General features: G+C 41.4%; 1 protein-coding gene across 1 annotated transcript in view; it reads left to right on the forward strand.

Moving 5' to 3' along the window:
- Positions 1 to 22,347, forward strand: part of SNTG1 (syntrophin gamma 1) — a 1,529,981-nt gene that overhangs the window by 389,912 nt on the left and 1,117,722 nt on the right. The window contains exons 7-8 of the mRNA XM_086917997.1: positions 5,817 to 5,919; positions 16,459 to 16,541. Of these exons, the coding sequence (XP_086774123.1) occupies positions 5,817 to 5,919; positions 16,459 to 16,541 (186 nt within the window). The remainder of the gene's footprint in view (positions 1 to 5,816; positions 5,920 to 16,458; positions 16,542 to 22,347) is intronic.

The raw sequence follows: 22,347 nt of genomic DNA on the forward strand, positions 1-22,347 counted from the left end.
TTCCATGTGATTGGCCTTCTCCGACGGGTATTTCCCATGTTACCTGATACAACAAGGAAAACACTAGTACAGTCGCTAGTGCTAAGCAGACTGGATTATTGCAACGGTCTGTTGCTGGCCGCCAATGAGGATGTCATGGCCAGGCTACAAGTCGTGCAAAATACAGCTGCATGGCTTGTTTTCAATGCCCCAGCCCGTACTCCCTCTATGCCACTTCTAAACAAACTCCACTGGCTCACTGTAAAACAGAGGGTGTTGTTTAAAACTTGCTGCACCATTCACAAATGCCTTATTGGCAAAGGTCCCGACTACCTGACCAAAAAGTTCATTCCCTATACCCCCTTGAGGTCTCTGAGATCTGGAGAGCAACAACTGTTATGTGTCCCCAGGTTCTGGAAATCTAGACAAGGGGAAGGGCTTTGTCAGTAGCTGGGCCAAAGCTCTGGAATGATCTTCCCTATGACATCAGAGTTTGTAAGGAACATTTTCCTTTTAGGAAAAAATTAAAAACTTTTCTGTTCAACTACTAGCTCTGTTAGGGCATTTGTTATACACTGGTCAGGGCTTTTGTTCACAGATGCTGCCAAAGGCGCGGAGATACTCCTTAGGGAGTCGAGTTCCTAGCGCGTTACAAGTCTGTAAATCAATAAAAATAAAATAAATAAACCAATCCTGTAGCTCCTCTCATGCTGTTGTCAGCAAGGAAGAAGCACTAGGATTGGTTTGATCAGGCTAACGCATAACTCCTTTTGAGGCTAGGGGCTGTGCCTGCAATCCCTCAGTAGTTGGACACAACAGGGACTGGTCGGGTTTGAAGTGTGCATGTTGGGCAGGCCATAGCAAGACAGCCGGCCAATCCAACATGCACACTCTGCACTGAAAAGTCATACTGCAATCCAGTGTATTAATTTACATTCACCTGCTGCTGTATTTGAATTAAGTGTGGCGACACTCCTCTGCCCTTTAGGAGGAGCCACTGCTGCATCTCAGGTCTGGTTGGAGCATGTGCTGGCATCCGTAAAATTAAGTTTAGAGTAAGAAGCAGTGTTTCTATTGTTTGTGCACAGTCGTTGGCGCTCTTTGGCTTTGCTATATCTGCAGGTCTAAGGGTGTCGTCCTTATTGGAGTGGATTATCAGGGTTTGTGGAGGGAGTCTCAGGGTGAAGACTGGCTGATGTCAGTCAATCACTGTCAGCTTATCAATATGCTGTGGGTGCTTTGCGAAGTGACTCCATTCTTGCAATGTAAAGTTGGAGTCTTGACCTCCACTTTCTACTATTGGTATTTTTAGTATTTCTTTCTTTTTCATGATGCCCCAGTGCAGTAAGTTTCCCCTGCTTGATCCCGCTCCGTTCCCACTCTTGCAGGTGGTCTCTGACATTAGTTTTGCTGTGTCACAGGGTTCTGTTTATTCCAATTGTGTTTGTGATGTTTACTGCTGGTCTCCAGCCAGCAAAGTGGTGCATTTGTTGTGTGACCCCTATGGCCAGGGCTTTAAGTGGGATGGGTCCTGGCGATGCTCAGTGCTGGCAGTTCTTAAAAGCAGGCACGGAGACAGGTCCGTATCGGGTTCTCCCTTTTTGCCCTCACCCTCAGAGTGAAATAATATTATCCCTGCAGCAATTCCACTCTTCGCTGCTTTTTATGTAACTTCAAAGAGACGCTTTATAGTTCTTTCACAGTCTCATAATTTCAGAACTGAAGCATTTTCAATGTTATATACAACAAACCCATAATTTTTCTTTATCCTAGGCCAATAGTCCTGGCTTGCTGTATGTGTAATGTTCCTTTTTCTATTATATATCTGGATGCAATGACAGACACAACAAAATACAAATCAGGAGGCACAATATGCTAACTACAGACTTTTAGTTTAGGTGATTGTAAGCCACACCCTCAATATTGTCAACCTGGCCCTTTTGAGAGACTCCTCCCTGTTTTTTCATCCCACTTAAAGCCCTGTCTCTGGCCATGTCGTGTGGTTCATGATTTCCTTGCTTCTCTGATCCTAAACATTAGCCTCATCTGGAGAGGCACTTCTTTTGCTTGTGGTAGTTCATTTATGAGACCACTTGTACTGCCGGAATGTTACTTTTTGTGGCGTTCCGTGGCACAGAAGCCTGCTCCATATTTATGAGGCAGCAATAGCCACTTTTTTTTGGCTTGATGCTGCCTTCTAAATATTGTTTCCTTTAACGCAGTTGTCTGTGTTAAAGGGACATGCAATGGGTGTTGCTGGGGTTGCTCCACGCAACATCCATGCCTTTTTAGTATTGCCAAGGCTGGACTGGCCGTAGCAGGCACCAGGCATTTCCACGGTGGGGTCGGTTTGGCAGCATAGCTGCAATATGTCCCCCTCTAACAAAATCGCCCAAAACTGGCCTTGGCAAACAGCTCAGCTGCACCCCCCCCCTACCACACCACCCGGGACTGGCCGAGAAGTTTATCAGGGCCAGATTCGGTTTCCAGTCATGCTGTGGACACTGCCCCTAATTTATGAGAAATTGTTACTCCGAGGCAGTGCCTAAGGCGTAAGGGAGGAACAACGAGGATAAATATCTTTATTTCCCCTTGTTTCTCCTTTTTCCATTGTGCAGCACACAAAGAAAGAGGAGAAAGCCTCTTGTGATTGTTTTTGTGAAGGATGTTTTCCCTTCCTGTACAAAAATAATCATCCCTGCAATGCTGGCACCCTTTCACCATGATGTAAAAGTGCCTGCGTTGAACACGGCAGCCCATTGTGTGACGGCGCAGGAGAAAAGGACAGGAATGCACTGTATCTCATAGATACAGTGCCTTCCTGCCCTTTTCTTTTGCCGTAGGTCAGTTCCGCAGGATGGTCCACCGCACTGCACTAAGGCAAAACCTCACAAATGAGGACCTCAATGTCTCAATTGCACCAACGCTGCTTCTTGGTGCTTTCAGTTGCAGCAAGATTCTCCCCGAACCTCACCCAAATTTTTGATGTAGTCCGGTGGCACAGGCTTGATCACTTACCTTTATTCTATGGATGGGTATGTGAACGTATGAGGGTGGACATTCAAACCCCCTACCTTGAAGCTGGGCTCAATGATTGTAAGCCACATAGCTAAGCACTTGCAGGACGCTTCATTATCCAAATTTTACTGCCGGTGCTTTGGTTTCATAATTTCTCTTCAGGCCACCCTACTCTTCCGTGGGCTGTGTCTTTTTAGTGGCAACGTGCTCATGAAAGCAAAAAAATATATTTTGAGCCTCATTAATGAGATTTTACCATATGGCAGTGCAGCAGGCTTTTCTGCTGCGCTGCTGCCCTCCCCCCCCAGCGCCTTGAAACCCTCATGGGTAAGTAGTGCGCTTTACAAATGCATTGATTGATTGATTGATTGGTTGTCATGTAATTCCTATAAACGTATATATGATCTGCACGTTTAGACAACATAGACTGTGGGATTGGTGTCCAGACTCCCCCACCGAGTGTGTTTGCCTGTACACCAGCTAGCTCACAGTGCAACTAGAAACCCCTCTTTGAAGGAGAGAATAGTTCTTGGCAAATGTCGAACATGACAACTATGTCCCATCAGGGATCGTGGAAACACTGCAGTACTTTTCGCTCAGTCACTCGCGCTCACTTTGTCTCAGAGAGATACACAGAATAAACGGTGGGGACGTTTTTCAATAAGGCAACTTCATTTTAGTGTAAAATAGGTGTACTGAAACAACCATAAGACAGAAAGAGATATAAATGATTATAAGCACCACAGAGTAAAAAGATGGTAGATTTCTACCTTAGTGCTAAAACAAATAATACAGGCAGGTATTAAAATACATGACAGTAAAAATGCATACTTCTACGATGCAACCCTAACTAGATGTACCTAAGAGTACCTAGCAAATATGTTGGTGTAGAGCCAAGAATCCCTCTAGGATAAAGTCAACCCCATTACCTGAAATGAGAGACCGTGGGACCCTGTCTTGGTCTCAAGATGGACACCCAGAGAGGGATGTCCGACCACTGCGAGCTGGAGTGGCTGTGTGCAGAAACCTCAGCGTCTCATGTCAGTGTGCCAGCATGGAAGTCCTTTTTTTCCTCTGCCTACCTCAGCAAGATATGGTGTTTATATACCCAAAGTGGTAACCTCAGGGGATCTACCTTGCTCTGTCATGTAAGATTTAAGATGAGTGAAGAAATGACCCTTATACATAGTTATTATGCAGGAGATGGTAGTCCTGCTGAGTTTCCAAGAAACCTCATGCATAATGGTTGAGGCTAGTTTTCAGGGAAAGCCCCCGTCCTGTAAGCAGTACCGTAACTAGGTAAAAGGTCAGTCCCATGAACCGTTATGTAGTGCAATGGTAAGGGAGAATATAGGTGAAAGGTTAGGTTGCTACCTGAGCCTATATTTGGGTACCTATATGAAACATAACACTGCCATACAGCAAAATAAAAGCGCAGCAATGGGCCATATCGATAAGATGTGGCTTTATTCCTGTCCTTATCCCCTACACTAGCGCATAATGTCCTGCTGTGCGCCAAGGCTGGCACCTTTTCACCGTGGTGCAAGGGTGCCTGCGTTGAGGGGATGAATATTTTTGTTCAAAAGGGAAATCTTTCTGCACAAAAACAATGACAAGAAGCATTTTCCTCTTTCTATGTGTGCTGCAGAATGCAGGAGAACAAGGAGAAATAAAGATACCTCATGCCTCCTCTGGGGATTTCTGGTAAAACTGGGGCAGTGTCAAAAGCCATGGATGTTGCTGGAAATGTCCCCAGCAACACCCATTACATGCCCATTTAATGCAGAAAACTGTGTTAAAGAAAACAATATTTAGGAGGCAGCATTAAGCTAAAAATAGTGGCTTAGTGCTGACTTGTAATTATGGAGCAGGCATCTTTACCACAGAACGTCACATAAAATAGGGAAAATTGTTTCCTCATTAAAAAAAAACACAAAGAGGTCTTGTATTTCCACGGACATTCCTGAAATGGTTTGAAAATCCTGTTAATGTCAGAATTGCCCCAAATGCCAGAATTGCTTCAGGGTAAACGTCCATAGCAAAAATGGTAAATTTGCCCAGAATGAAGCCGTAATTCTACGAGGAAAGATTTTCGACAGTTTATGAGGTTTCAGAGTTAAGTACAACGTGGCAAATGTTGAGAATGTGTAGTTCTCGGAGTTGCTCAGATGAAGAACAGCCATCAATTAGTGCTTTTATCGCAGACCCCGTTTGGTGCAGCACAAAGTAACCATGATTGATGGATTCCCTATTGAATGTGTAAAATGATATATATTATACATTGATCTGCACTTTAATCTGTGTTTATACTGAGCATATTGAAAAGCATAATCTTCTTGATGTGTTTGATTTCGGGGTCCCGCGATTTGCAGTTAATTGAGTTTGCATAATCAATATATAATGAATACAATATTTCCTATTTTTTACGTTTACTGTTTTAACATTTTTCAGGTTTATTCTTTTTTGGAGCATATATTCTGTTTCAAATTGAAATAGTTTTTGTTTAGAAATTGTTCCTAACATCTGCGGTAATTTATTTTTCTGTGGTATTTAGTGAATTTTTGGACTGATGGTTGGGAATGTGTTCAATTTTAAAATAAACATAAATATCTCATTGAAATATGCTGCAGCTTGTCATGGAAAAGATAAGGACAGAGTACTAAGCCAGTACAAAAAAGACTATTTAGATGCATGCTGCCCTTCCTGTGAGCTGGCTAAGGGTGTTCATCTGTATAACAAAACAGACCATCTCTGTATTCCTAACACTTTTTCATGCTGAATTCCTTAATCTGTGTATTTGTTCTGTAAATTCCTCACAGGTTCAGGTTCTCCGGAATGCAGGAGAAGAAGTCACGTTAACAGTATCCTTTCTGAAAAGAGCACCTGCTTTCCTCAAATTGCCGATTAACGAAGATTGTGCATGTAAGTACTGCTGATGAGCTGGGAGACAGAAAAGCACTCCATGAAAATACGAGCCCCCAGTTCTTGCTGAGGCGCCGGCCTCCGCTTGAAGCATCTCTTCCCTGACAGTGATTGACACCTCCGTTTCCCAGTCAGCATTGTGGCCTGAATACAAACTTTCTGTACAGCAGCAGCTAATACATTAGCATGCACTGACTGGAACTGGAGCGAAGCCTTCTCGCTCCACAAACACTCGAAGATCATTTTTGGTCCTCTCAACGACACAGACAACAGGGTAGATTGTAGGATTTTCCAAAGCAAAAGTCCAAGAGATCTACAGTGCTTTGGAAGGTTCCGCATCATAGAGATTAGTCGGCCCATTCTAAAGTCAGGGTTTCAACATAATTGGAAGTGAATGGCTAGCCCCATCTCATTAAAGATACTTCTTTTTCTGAAACAAATCTGACCCCTTTGCATGAGCTTAGGGGGATGCATTATTAATATTCTGATAGATTGCTCTGTTGTATATTTTGTTTTATTTAAAATTGAAAAAGACCACTTTATTCACCTGCAAAACAGAGGAAATCGTTGTCAATTGTTTCAATGGTTGTTCTTTGTTTAAAAACGTTTCACCAGCAGGATTAGACGAAAGTAATTGAAAAGTCAGGTCCGACTTAATGCCCCAAACAACATATTATGGCAGCAATCAAAGATTCCTCAAGGATCCTCGCCCCATAGAGCCCTGTTTATTTAAATAGGCACAAGGTTATTGGTTCAAGCTCGCTCCTATTATCAGAAATAGAACCATACACGCTCTTACCTTTTGTAAATGTCCTGTCTTTATTAATATATACGCTAAGCTACCATACATCTGCTAAGTGCTAACCATGATTGGCTCAGAAAAGTGCTTCTCACAACATAAGGCATTGGGGGCTAATGTTTAGAACCTTCATACCTATCCCAATGACAGCCAATCACAGAATGGTTACTAAATTCACTATTCCTTTCTTGAAGAAATCTGATCTTACCTTAGACTTCCGCTATGAAAACAACACCGGTTGTTTTATACCATAGACACAGACTAATGTATGCCTAATTGTTTGATTAAATTATATTTTCTACAGGATTAAAATAGATACATTGCTTCAGCATTGAGAGGGCCTTTTGTGTTTTTGTTTTTTTTGCTTAAGAATGTACCTCTATCATCTATAGGAGATAATTCTCTGTTTAATCAAGATCAACTGAAAAGTTTCTTCACAGGCTAAACAGCAAACAAGACAAATATCTCACTGAGTCCTGGATAATGTCTTTGATACCAAACATCTGTGATATTTTTTACTTGGCGTCATATGTCTCCCATGGGCATGGCATTTTCTCTTTTTTATGCTATATTCATATCACTTACTTGCTTGTTTCCGTTTTTGATAAGTATGAATGTTTGTCATGCAACTAATTATTCTTCATGCCTAAAACGAATTCAAAAATATGTGGAGAGCTTAAACTTCCCTTTCTACTTTTGACTAAAAATACATTTCAGTGGACCTTCAGCAAAAAGCATGACAAGGAACGTTTTTAGTACACATATGTTAGAAGAATCATGTTGCTATGAGAATATCAGGGTGAACCTTAGTGCAACATTTATATTGTACTTAATTCTTTAGTCCATCTCTAAACTGTAAGGACAAAGTCCAAAGTGATGTTGGTACCTTTAGCACACACGTGTACCCTGGCTATCTCAGTTTCACATCTAAGGGGCAGATTAGGATGCAGTAAGGTTTGGCTCTGACCCTCGGCCGGAGCAATCCTTACTGCATCATTATTACCGATTCGGTTTCCCTTCTAACTGACCCATTGCGATGGGCTCGTTTGGAAGGGAAACCAAATCAGTATTCCGAATGGCTTCCGACGGGCTCCCGTCACCATCCGGAAGGCCCACAGTAATCCCCCGGCTCTTTCCGGATGAGGGGTTACAAAGGCAGTTTCCCACTGCCTTCTTGTGCTGGCCTTCCCGGCACAAAAATATATTGGGAAACTGCTTTGGGGGTCCCCAGCAGGCCCCCCATGGGTGCCCGGCTGCTGAATGGTGGCCTAGGGGGCACCTGTTGATCCACGGGTCTGACTCAGCTTGACAAGCTCAGGAGCACAAACAGTATAAGTTTTCAAACACCTCCTAAATTTAAAAGGAGTCCTTTATAGAGGACAAAATCCCATCACCTAGTGCACCCAAGAGCTTCAACCTTCTCCCTGGGTGGGAGGAGCTCAGGGATGTTTTAGGTGATCAAAGCTGAGATATACTAGATCCACTCGAAGTAAAGCAATATAGATGCAAAAAGAAAAGAAGAAAATGTGTACAAGTTTCTCAAAATATGTCAGTTTCCAGCTCAAGTCCGGCCCTGCATACCGATGGATAGAGAGGTGCCTCATGCCCTGAGCTGTGGCCAGGTGAGGTGAGGAGTGCACCCATACAATAACGGGTTCTGTCCAAATACCTGTGACATCCTAAAATAAGCATGCAGCCACAGGAGAATGTAGGTTGTATCATATCCAACCCCATATTTTGAGAAACTTGTACATATTTTCTTATTTTCTTTTTGCAGCAGCGATATATTATCTAGGTCCTGAGGAATGCCGAGATCACATTTTGATCTATAAGGCTGAAACATGTAGACCTGTATTTTTTCGGGCTAATGCAATTATTTGGTTAAAGCTGCATACGCACTGGTTTTAGTTTTGATACCAGGATAGATCCGAATAAAGGTGTTTTTCTTCCTGGTAGCCAATTTTAAATCACTTTTCACTTTATCACTGCACACACTGCAACCATCACCATAAACATCTATATTGCTTCACTTCAAGTGGATTTAGTAAATCCTAGCTTTGATCACCTAAAACATCATTGAGCTCCTCCCTCCCAGGGAGGGGTTGTAGCCCTTGGTTGCACTAGGTTTTGCAACCAAAAGGAGTCCCATAGGATGAAGCATGCCTCTTCGGAGGGTGATGGGATTCGTTCTCTATAAAGGACTCCTTTTAGATTCAGGAGGTGTTTGAAAAAATTTACTGTTTGTTCTCTTGTGCCAAGTTTTAGAGGTCAGCACACATACATCAGGCACTGTACCGAGTCTAAAGAACAGCAATAAAATTCAGCAAAAAAATGTGTTTGCCATTGAAAAGGGGCATTTTCTCATGGTTGTACTGATAAAACTCTAGATGATTTATTTACTATGACGTAATAATATACAGACAGACCCCATGATCAATTTTTAGCATGAAGCTTTCATCTTGCAGTAGACCTTTCGCCTCCAGTCCTAAGGACCTCCATTCTTTGTCTTGTTTAATATACTGGAAATTAACTGGACAGAATATGCCATTGCATTTCTGCAGCATGCCCTAAATGTATCCCTTGATCTATCACCACTACATTGGCTGATGGCAGTAGCAAGAGTTAACTTGTTAAACACACTGTCTAAGAGAGTTGTCAAGAAAGTATCTCTAGATATCTTTAAGTATCTCTAGATATCCTGTCATATAAGTGAGGTGGGCCCTGAATTGAGGCATATAGGAGTAGGCTGGTGAATTCACCGACTTTGATCCAGTGGAATTAAATCAACATATTAATAAAAGGCTTGTGAAACATATAATTTAAGATGTAATTTAAATTAGACCCACACAGTTTCTCTGGGGATTACTACTTTGACATTTACCATTTCATCCACCTGTCGGTGATCAGTTAATTCTGAGGCAGCCCAGGCGATTCATGTGGCATGGACCTTGTAAAAAGGTACAGGCGTGTATCATACCTTATTAGTTCATTGTTTAGGTGGAATATTCACCTTGTGACATCTATGAAAGTTCTAGTCAGCCAACTCTTAAGATGCAGGCTTATTTTCAAGTGTATTAAATATTTTCACACTTTACAATTCACCAAATGAACGTTGCTGTCAGAGACATCCAGTAGAGGTAAAGAATTGACAAAAGCTAGTTTTAGTTGACAGCAGTGTGGATGAATCGGCGAGTCTTCTGGTGTGGTACCCTATATGCTTGAAGAAAAGTGCATATAGAAAGGTATTGACAGCTGTTCAAGCATGCAGTAAATATCATGAGAGTTTTAGCAGTTAAAAGTTCACAATATTAATTGGAGGGCTTGTGATTTGGACACTTGATAAATAATGCTACCAGTTTTCCAGTTTTTGCATTACCTTCCTATGCTGACTGTTGAACACTAGCCTAATTTCAGCTGCCATCTCAAATGAAGTCGAACAATAATAGGAATAGAGACTGCCAATAGCAAACCGAAAGTCCTCAGGAAACAATGGGCTTTCTGCATCACCACTTCTTCTTTCCATACCTGTTTTGGTTATGTGCTCTCTTTCATCATTGTTGGTCCTCATCTGTGGGTCTGGTACCACACTTTGCTTTAAAAGGAACAACCCTGGAGGTGGGGTTGCTTGTTGACAAAAGGGGGCTCTATTGACTCACTATGCCTGGTTTGTACCCCAGAGCTCATTGATAAGTTAAGGCCTTCCAAATTCCTCAGTATAGTTCAGATTTTAGGGGACTGGTAGGTTGCACTATTGGAGGGTGCAAAGCAGAGGCATGCATTCTTCTTGCCAGATAGCTACTCCCATTTGAAAGTTACACACTTTGACCTGCAGAATGGCACACAGTCTCGTGTTCTGTGCTGCCTGGGCTAGAGAACTACATTACATTGTCACCTACTTGAATGACCTTGAAAGGGCCGGGCCCATAAGTTTTAGACCTGTTCTAGAGTCACAACTTGATAGTTTTTTTTTCACAGAGTGAAAGCATAGAGGGGAGAATATTTGTTATCATAGCCAATCAAATAAACAATAGTCCCAGTAGACACATAGTAACCACAGACAACCACGTAAGATTAGTTGATTTATTACAAAGCCAAAAATAACCGAACATAAAGAAATACATCGGAATTAGAATGAAGCCAAATCTGTGAATCCAATTGAAGTAGAGGATTAGAAAACATGAGTCCAAATTTCCCTGCATTGAAGGCTGATGAATGAAAAGCATTACCCTATCTCTACACTAACACTAAATAGACACCCTACTTAAGCATCCTCAGGAAGAAGGATAAAAGGCGTCAGCATGTGGAGTCTTCTTAAGAAGTCTCTCCATCATCAATGGGTCAGGTAGCTTAAAGCTAACAAGACAGAGCTTATTCTAAGATGCTCTCTCTTAAAAGGCAAATAAGAAGTGGGGATCTCTCCCTACTCCCAGCATCACATTAATCGTAGGCAAATTTCCCAAAATCCCTTTTGGATAATGCCATCTGCTCTGGGTATGATCCTAAAGGTGCTTTTCCATGGGACAGTGGTGGTTTTTTTGTGCTACAAGTTGTCCTTGGTTCTCAGGCATTTCCTGTGTGAAGCCCAATGACCTTCCTTTATCAACTCAAGCCACACAATTGTAACTTCTTCTCTCCTTGCCTGTCTAATAAAACAAATACATTATTCTAGCTAACAGGTGTGCTTTTTTCACCTGCTACCCAAAACATGAGAAAGAACAAATACCACAGCACACATAACATTTGACTAGTTAATTCTAAAGCAAGAGTTTCCAGGGAACTACACTTCAGGCCTACAAGACTCAGCTAATATGAGAAAACATCATGTGAACTTTACAAAATTGCTTAGAAAATAAGGCACTTTCAAATAATCCATTAATTTAAATGTAAAATGGCGCAGTTAATGAACACATTTAGTACATGAATAATTGTCAGTTTCAGACCACGAGATCTTTACGTTAATGTTTTCTTTATTCTCTTTCTACGTTAATTCTCCATGTTACTTTCCATTGGCCTAAGCACATCACATTTCATAATAATACATTTAAAAATTCTAACACTTCATGTTCATACACCAAAAGAATATATGCAAAAGCGCTCCACACATGTGATTATAATGCACCCCTCCAAGTAAAACATGATTTTCGCGACATAAACCTCACTGTCTTCATTTTTGGTTAGGAGGACTAACTGGCACACCACCTGTAAATTCATCAGACCCTGTGACAAGAATGTCTGACTATCATGGCTTGTAAGTGGTAGATAGTATAAGCTTCTGTGGTTTATCCTAGCCACCAGCTTGGTGGTGGTCACATACAGCTTCCTCATACAAGGTTCAAGCTCTTGTTGTTTGGAAGACTTTCGAAACCCAGTTCCAGTTGAGGGCTGCTTATGCCTCAATTGGTATTTCAAAAGTTTTATAAAAGCATATGAGAGTGTTGTTATACTCCTAATAGAAGTAACTTTCAAAATGCAGTACACTCTGGACCACTGGACATGTGAGTGTCAGAAGACCCTTGACACCCTGAAGGAAGCACTTGGCTCTGTTCTTCATTTGGCAAACTGATGCTTAAGAGCACATCATAGATGACGTTTTTCATTGAATGAGGTTCCAACCTTTAGTGGATATTAGCATATCCCTACTCCCAGCTCATCACGGGGAACTGTCGAAGCCCTTGCCAATGAGTGGTTATTGAGGAATGTAATTCTACTGGGTTAGAGCTTATTTCATGGTTCACACACACAAGTATCACTGATCTGTTTAATGCAGATGGGGAGAACATATTACACCATTGGCTTGTCCACTTTACCAGAGGGGAAGGACTTATGGTGGAACACCATCCGGGTACGTACCATGAGGCTGGTTTGCCCATGTTCTTCTGCAGATGTGACGCAAACTCCCATAAGAGTGGGTAATACCCATCTGGCATTCATCTGAGAAGATTTGTAGGAATTCTATTATTTTCTGTAGTTTTCTCTATTTATTTAGCCTGCTTAGCTGCTCTTTTGATCCCAGGGAACATGAGGACATCTAGGCAACTCCCAGCTGCATGTTCCAGCACTACACATGAAAAACAAAGGCAAACAAGTAAAATAAAAACAGTAGGGCATTGAATTATTATTTCCTATGTGCTCAAATATTTGTTTGAGAAGTTCTGATATTTCTGTCTATTTGAATGTCCGGTGTAAACTGGTGACCTAATTATTTTCCTCCAGGTGGGCCACCTGTGGCTCACAGTTAATTGCTAATTATTTCATCTCATACAAGTGGAGGTGATCAACAGCTCTTCTGCACTGCAGATCCCTACTAATTCATACCTGTATGTCAGTAGATTGTTTTACAACCCTTTGGTTTCGAAACAAGGGTCTTGGCGTCCTAAAAGATCCTTCGACCATATGGTGTTGGAACAAAGTTTCCCACATAATGTGGAGTATTTCTTTATTTATTTGCAGAATTTTATAGCATAAACAAGACCTGAAGATGGCAAAATGTTTCATATGAGAACTGTTTACATATGTAAGAATGTGTGATTTCTTACAAATGCGTTATACTTAGGTTACAGGGAACTTCTTTAATAAGTATTTAAGTTCGATAAGAAAGTCTGTTTGTTTAGTGATTCTTTGAAAAATAAGCTAAACAAAAGATATTAGGCTGGGATGTTGAGACATATTTTGCCATTTAGTCTTTAGTAAGTGCCTGTTGCCAAGGAGCTGCCACCAGTTTTGTCAGAGCAAACCTGCTGCCCTATCAGCCTTAATGTGTTCCCCAACTCTGTACTTCTAGGACTACATCTTCACAATAATAATTTGTGTCTATCACAATGTTGAGTTTCATGATGATAAGAAGTCAATATCATAGATGAAAATGAATAAACAGCTATGTTTTCTTCAGACATGGCTGCCACCATAAACGGTAGGATTAAGCAAAGCAGGTTAACCATTTAGTTACTGGAAATCCAATATGGGAGTTTTTCTCGTTCCATCATGGCTTGTATTGTTTGTTGCCAAAAAAGTAACCAGATGGCCTTGCTACTTGTGTCAAGCTAGCAAAGATAAGCTAGAGATTCTTCTTGGAAACTTGTTTCTTTTATGAATTAGGTTGACCACATCACATTTCCATTCCTAGGCCTCTTTCCCATATAAATTAACAGTCTAGTTTCCTACAGTCAATGTTTCATGTTTTAACTTTAAAATCGTCCTAATGGCCTTTATTATTTTGACATTCTTCAATATCATATGAACCTTAATCATTAAGCTGTTTGATCTGGTCTGTTGAGATGTCCCTCTCTCTTCACATGTAAAGAGCATGTTTACTTTTAATCATATTTTATCTTGTGTGTGTTGGGATTGTTCACTCGCTTTGCCATATGCATTTTAACTGTCTGATTTTACTTTCTCATTGTGAGATTTGACTTTCAAGCACTTTGTCTTTCTGTAAGTGCATTCTATCTCTCATTACTCTCCAATTCACTGGTTTTTGTGTATAGTCTCTACCCTAGATTTGGCAAGTAAATTTACCTTCCTCCGTCTGTTATCTTTCTATATGATAAATCCCTATTTAGTCTAGTGTACAGGTCTTTCACTTTGTTACTTCACCATTTAACATGTCTATATCTATTTTTGACAGGACTATATGTCTTTAAGTGTCATTATTTCAGCTTATTGTCTATACTTACTCTAGATTTTAGGTTCACTGTTTCTTTTTCTGTATTCCTGTGCCTCCCTTTACTTTTCTGCATTGTGTGCAGCAGTAAAGTAATTCGCTCCTAGCCAATCCACACATGATGACACGCCTTTCTCCATCTCTCAGTGTGCTCTCTTTCCCTGAACAGCTCAACAATGTCTACCTTTTAGCTGATATAACAAGCATTTCCAATGCAAGAGGTATCGCATTTGAGAGAGTTTAAGCTATTGGAATTGTAAATGACAATGATTTTATTTATCTGTTTTAATAATTAACCATGAATTAAAGGCATTGTCATTTACAATGCTAATAGCTTAAACTCTTGTAAATGCGAGACCTATTTCATTTCAAATAAGCGACAGCCATTTCCCAAGGCTACTTGGTAAGTGAAAGAGCACATAGTGCGCGGAATGTTGCAGGAAAGCATTTCATGCCTGCAGTAGGAGAAATGCATTAAAGAAAATAGTGCTTACAGACTAACTAAGACATGCCGTGTAACAACAGAAGTAAAACGACCAGTCCTCATGAGAGGTTACAAAGTAAGATAAGATGGTACTAATGAGGTACTAACAAGCCTATTAACAAATCAGAAGCCAGCATTTAGAAAGGACAATGACACAAGCCAATGAAAAATCTGGATGGAGAGTAGGCGGACCTAGAATATGCGCTGCCCAGGCTCGACCTAAAAATATATTTAGTAGTGTGTGTCATCGCTGTTTCCTGTGTCTGTGTTTGGACTGCCTCTCAGATTTGTATTTTTCCATTTGTGAACTCAAACTCATTTTCATTTTTATTCTTGTTTTTAGCTATATCTGTGTGATTGGTGTATTGTGTCTGACTCAAATTTTTATAACTGTTTTCACAACATCTCTTTCACACAACCTTTCTTTCATCATCAGCAATATCTCCCAGTATTATTTGTGAATTCTCATTTTGATGGTCCTAAGACTTTTCTCAGTCTATCCACAACACACAGAAAATGTTGATTGTTTTTTAAGCTTATTGTATTTTCTGAAATGGGACAGTTTTTTTTCTGTTGCCCCAATCACAAACTGTGATGCTGAAAGGCATCTTGGATGTGCATCAGCCCACTGCATCTCTAGAACCTCTCATTTTCTGCAGAGCAGGGAGGATATAATGGAACATATGCGACTCATCAAATCTAATAACTCACTAGCCACTCTTCCCAAACAAAAAAGTACTGCATCAAGGGTCTTCAGCAAAAATTGTCAGGAATGGGAGGAGCATTCAATTCCTCCACCATGTACTGTGTTGACAACATTCTGTATACATTTAATGGCTTTGTGGAATACAGTATCATATGCCAAGCCCCTCACATTTTCAATCTTAGCCTCTCCTCCCTCCATCTGACAGAAACTAGAATATCAGGAGGTATGATCGGGAAGAGAGTTGGCTTAGAGCAGCTAGTTTGCTTGCAACTTCGTTGCCTTCCCGCCCATACTATCTGATTCTCGTGTTGTTGTAGGAAGTGAGCCTAGAATCATCCCATCTGATCCTATTTCCCAGGCTCACCTGCAACTGCAGGTGAGTTTATGCCAACGATTCTGCACAGTCGGTCCAATCATGGTGGTGATAGGAGGCAAATCCCAGAAGAGAAAGTTGCGCCTCTTGTTAGTGCATGAAAACAATTCCCCTGCACAAGGTCACATGATTGTACTCAACTCCAGCATGGGCCGGATTTCAGCCAAATATTTACTCGCTGAGCTCCAATAAGTAAGAAATACCATTAGATCGCACTGCTGCATCCTAAGTCCACTCTTCAGCCCCTCAAGCATGGTGTAATAACACATCATAACGGCACTTACACGGTTTAGTTAGTAACTGTACAAGAACATGCTACAATGTCACACAAATTCATAACAAGTTTGGAGTTCAGAAAGGCTGACCTTGCACCGCAGACATCCTTTTAGATGATGAGTGGGTAATTATTATTCCACATTGGAAACTACTCGATTGAAAGAAATTGTATTGAATGAGAAAAAAACACATTGGCATGGCAGAAATATCCCCTTAACTTCTCTATGTATTTCTTCTTTAGGTGTTCCAAGTGACCAAAGCAGTGGAACATCATCCCCTCTATGTGACAGTGGACTGCATCTGAATTATCACCCCAACAACACGGTAGGATTCACAAATTCGGACTATAGTTCTTTATTTGAGTCTTCATGTGAAATCTTAGACAGTTTACATAATAATTAAATAATGACCTTAAAATTCGAATATACTTCTCCAGTCCTTTATTAGTGATCCATCATGAATAACAATAGTGCTTTAACATTGATGAAATACAAGAACCTGATTTACATAATTGCTAGATCCGGTGGCAACTCAGCTGGTGAAATTTTATACACCTTCATCTGTAACCCGAATGAAATTCCTCTAGTGAATTCGCCTCTGAATTTAGCAGTTTTTATGCAAATCAGTTTTCTTAATTATCACTCCACTCTAAATCAATTAAAGTACATTTTCGGGTAACTTTTGTATGTCCTGAAAGGCCTCCAGCACCTCATAAAGAGGAGACTGGAAGAAAGGTGCCTGGCGCATATTCATTGGCAGCTTATAAAATAGTATCATAATGCATAGCAGAGGGAAGCCCCACTGATAATGGACAGAATATATTGACACAGACCCATGTCCTGATCGTTTGGTCAGTATTTATACCTCAATGCTATTTTCAGTTGTCACAGAATATACCTTGCTAGAAAACAAGCTTTGCAATTGAGAATGTGTTGTTTTAGAACCTAGCATTGTGCTTGGATTTTTGTGTACATGGTCAGTTTGGCCATCCTTGAAATATGTCAATTAAGAATGAATTTAGGACAAAATGTCAGAAGATTTGTTGCTATGACCGTCTTATTCAAGTATGGTTTTTCCTTTGGCTAAAGTTCTAATGGAGAAACCTGAATTAGAACACATGTGGTTGATGGCACTGAAATGCAACTACCCGACACTAAAATGCAACTACCCGAACGGCCATAAGACCAAAACTTGATTGCACGCCTAATAATATGATTTCTGAAAAAAGACCTAATTGCAAAGAAAGTGACATTGTGGACATTTACAACTATATGTATGTTTTTCAAAACATTTGCATTGAATGAAAGTTAACCCATAGGTTGAGTCAATTAAGGCATATAAGCATATGAATTTCATAAACAGATGATGCCTCTTTTTCTCAGGCAGTTGAGAAATTCAAATTTGAGATGTGTGAACTACTTATTCTCTTTATCATTATTTTTCCTTGATGTGTTGGCTTTCTACACATACCATTTAAAAACGAGGAGTGGGGATACAGCTTCCCAAGCTTTCTCCAGGCTTTTGATCATTTAGGTCTACGTTGAGCTGTGAAATTCAGAGTGGGAAACACTCTAAAAGGTTTATGAATAGCAACGAAGTTTTGACCCAGTGGTTGTTCTCCTCATTTTATTTGTATTTCTTTACTACTTCTTTGACTCTTGTCTGTTAACGCATTCTCCTGCAGAAATCTACATATGAGGAATGTACACTTTCTTAGCCTGTTAGGCCTATAAGATATCATATTTATTGGCATAAATGTTTACATCTTCACAAGCATCACCTAATACTTTTTTCATGCACTCTGTTACATAAGCATGGAAGAAAACTATGTGTACCAGGATTACAGTTTTAGTAGTACTCATTTATTATTCTGTTTGTTGTAATGTTTTCATATTTATAGTTTATTCCAAGTGGGTATTATAGTATGAACGGTTATCAACAGGACCTGCTGGGTCTCGAATCACAAGTTATTCTGACCCTAGAACACAGGAAGAGACTCCTTCTGGCAAAACGTGGACATGGTGTGCTTCTAGAACACCTCTGACGCCTTGATTACGCTGTCCACACAGCCAAGACTCATGCTGAAGCAGAAAAAGGCCGGCCCACTTTTTGAATGTTTGCCAGGAACACTCTAGACATCCCACACTGGCACTTCTCTCCTCCACTGGTATCCTCCTTCACACTCAGACAGCGTTTCACGCCACAATGATGGAAGATTACACCTCCATGTACACCTCGGATACGCCTGCCAACCCAGACACCATTGACTACTTTCTAACCTCCGCACCCTTACCTACCATATCTCTTGACCAGCAAATTGGACTAGCCGATGTTATTATCCCATTTGAGATCCAGAGGCCCATATGTGCCCTAACCACAGGCAAGACCCCATACTCGAATGGTCTCCCATCTGAACTTCATAAACCATACGGCCCACTTTTGGCCCCCACACCTGCAGACATTATACAATGAGGCCCTGCAGGTGGCCTGTCTGCCACCCTCGCTTTACGAGGCAATACTTATCTTCTTACCCAAACTGGATCACTACCCCTTTGTCTTAGGCTCATACCTCCCGCTAGCATTACTCATCACAGACCACAAAATACTGCCCAAAGTATTAACAGACTGCCTGGTCCCTTTGGTATCTACTATCATGCTCCCTGACCAAAAAGGGTTGGCCCCAGCCTGGAACACTTCACTGAACTTGCAGAGATTTTTTAGGGTTATGTAGAACACACCTCAGGATTAGCCATGCTCCGGATGTCTAGTTCTGGACATGGTAAATGCATTTCACTACTTGGAGTCGGATTTCCTGCTCATAGTAATGCCCTGCTTTGTACTGGGCCTCAGCTTTATTACCTTCTGAAACTACTCTACACACAAACTCTGGGGAGGGTAAAAAGTACCGGAACCTTGATATCTGACCCAGTTGCAGTCCGCATGGTTACCCGACAGCGATGCCCATTACTTTTTGCTCTGACCATTGAACCACTAGTGGCCACTCTTTGTTCACACAGACATGCCAGGGGACTACCATTGGGTGACAGGTTGCAATGATTATCACTCTATGCCGACGACCTGTTCTTATACGTGCATGATGTACACGTGATTCCCCAGTTATAGTGCCCATATTTAACAGGTTTGAGGCAATATCTGGACTCAAAATTAATTGGATGAAATCATGCTTCTACTCCTTTGGTGCCGCTGTCTAAGATTCTACCTACCATCTTGGTTGGGGGTGGCCACCTAACTGGCTAGCAGGTGACATTCCGGTATTTAGGTATCCAAATTTACCAAGACCCCATTGACCTGTTTGACAATAACCTCACCCACATTGTGTCCTTGATACGAGCAATATCACCATTTTGGAAATCACTTCCACTCTCTGTCCGTGGGAGGGTGGCCCTCATCAAGATGGTCATGCTACCCTGTTTAAGGAACTATTTAGCAAACCTCCTTCTAATGTCCCCAAGCCATTTTTCGACACACTCAACAAACTCACAAGGGACCTTCTTTGGCACAACACAAGATGGAGGGTGGCACTTCACAAACTCTCTTTGCTGACTGCTGCGGGGGGGGGGGATAGCAGATCCCAAATTTGACTGTGTTCCCTGCATTTCTGCATGTGGCACACTGGTGTGTTAAACATCGTCTCCTATTTACCAAAGCTACCCAGCTGTACTCCTGCACTTCCACTCCTGGGTTCTCCCAGATCACCTTTGTGAAGGAAATTGCCACCTGGAACGAAATTGGCTTGGGGGACATTTATGGGGATGGCTCCCTTACACCATTCGAAACCCTAATAACGGACTAGGGACTCCCACCTGCCCACTTCCTCCTCCATTACTCCATAATTGGGGCACTTGACGCATATTGGGGTGGCATGCAACAGGAATGCCTAATGCACCTCATCATCCAATACCTTCATGTCATCGACGCCGGCCGTCGAGTGACACAGTGGTTTGCTAAATCATTGTGCATATCTGCTGCAGGTTCGCTGATCCAGCTAGGTTGCCGCTGTGAAACCTAGGCTGACACTACACGAACACAGAATGGAGGGTCATGGTGGAATATCCTGCACTTGTACAGCGGAGTGCACATTTTCACCTTATTCAGCACTATATACTCCAAAGGGCCTACCATATTCCTGAAAAGATAAACCGATACTATCAGTGCACTGACCCTGCATGCCTCTGATGCTCTCTTCCTGATACTGGCCTGGTGAACATTCTATGGGACTGTCCCTCCCTTCACCAAAACTGGCTTGGTGTGACCTCAAGGTTAAAAGACTGCACGGAGAGACCCATGCCCCATATTTGGGAGGTCTGCCTACTGGGGCTCACTTGCTAAGACAAGAAACATAGGACCACCACAAGGTTTATAGACCTGGGATTACTCCTTGCACGGGTTTAATCACCTGCAGGTGGAGCTCGTCAACGCCTCCTGCAATTTACACTTGGGAGCTTTCATGCAGTTATGGGCCCAGGCGGAGGGTGTTGCAATGCACAGGGAGGACACACAATGCCTACGCAAGTATCCACTAGCAGCCAGCTGGGATGCCATCCTGACTAACACAAACAAGATCATTTGAGGGTCATCAAAAGATTTTCGAGATGTCGTCCCACCCTCAACCTATTGAGGCATGCATCATCATTTAATGACCTCTCACACCGGGGTAGGAGCAATGCCACCCCGGCTAACTCGACCAGAGGAAGCTAGTCTCCCCCTAGGAGTTCTTATAAATCTATGGTCAGGACAACGCACTTTGTCCTGTTTTTTGTGAACAAGAACAAAGGGTTTAAAATATACCTAGAGGTATAATTAAGGGATTCCTTTATTTTGTGAGTACCTCAGGTATGTTTAAAAAAATTAGAAGGGTTTTGGTCAGCAGGTGATTAGCAATGAATCACCTGATCAGACATTATTACAATACCAACATGTTTTGACCTCTCTTCCAGCCTAACAAGGTGTTGGTCTTCTTCAGGGTAATTAAGCTATGGTATACATTCAAACCGTGCTACTAGGGTAAAAACTGTAACCTTACTAGTCCCTCTGCTAATACTGCTTCACACTAGTCATATTCAACTATGAGCATTATGGTAAGAATGTGGAGGACGCATCCTTCATAGTCACATAACTAGCAGAAGGGAGAGCGTTAGGATTCCGCCTATTAAGCCCTGTCCACTGCTGTAATTTGAGACCACCCTGCCATCCTGACTGACTTTCAAGCAACCTTAGAACCTACTAATAGACCACTTGAGACATATGTGACTCCAGCGACCACTGCAACCCCCTCAAGTGCCTGATCAGTCATCTGGTGTGCATGACACCCCTCCCTGAATGTTCCCCCTCAATATGGTGACTGTTGTTGCGTTTCTCATCCAAACTGTTTCTGTGTGATGATTTTTTTTTGTTCCTTCCCCCTTGTTGAGCGATTACATTGGCCACACTGTTGATGCTCCCTACATGGGAAGAACCCTCCCTGTTTGTTTTCATTTTTATCGTTCCTGTTTTTTTGTATTTGTCCTATGTTGTATTTTATTTATTGTGTCTTTTGTGCCTTGCACTGAAGCTTTTTGTTGTTATTGTTGTTTGTCACATGAATCATGCATTTTGTTGCATATGATTTTAATATGTTATAGATGTATACAACAAATGTAGTAAAAAAGATCCTGATATGTACACTTTTTGATGGGGCATAAATGCTAGGAGCTACATTTCTTTTAATGATAGAAGAGATGGAGTATCAGTTGACATGATCTTTGGGATTAGCCTGGATAGCTGATGCTTGTAATTTGACAATATTGAGGGCCTTGATTTGTCTCTATATTTCTTTATCATGAGTCCTCGGTTGACTCTTGTAATAGAGGTGTATTACCTGCTTTTTTCCAGTAGCAGTTTGAATCGAGCAATTAATAATTAGTTCAGGTGCCCTATTCTCTATAGCCAACTGATACAAGCCTGCAGGATATGAATCTAAAGACGAGGCAGTTTTGACTTCAAAGACAATGGGGCACATGCATAAACATCTGAATTTGCGATTACCAAATAACGCTTTTTAAGGAATTGCTATTTGATAATCACAAATGCCTATGCATGTAGGAATTGTAAAACAAGTTGCGATTCCTTA

This window comes from Lissotriton vulgaris, chromosome 4_1 (assembly GCF_964263255.1).
Source record: "Lissotriton vulgaris chromosome 4_1, aLisVul1.2, whole genome shotgun sequence".
NCBI lineage: Eukaryota > Metazoa > Chordata > Amphibia > Caudata > Salamandridae > Lissotriton > Lissotriton vulgaris.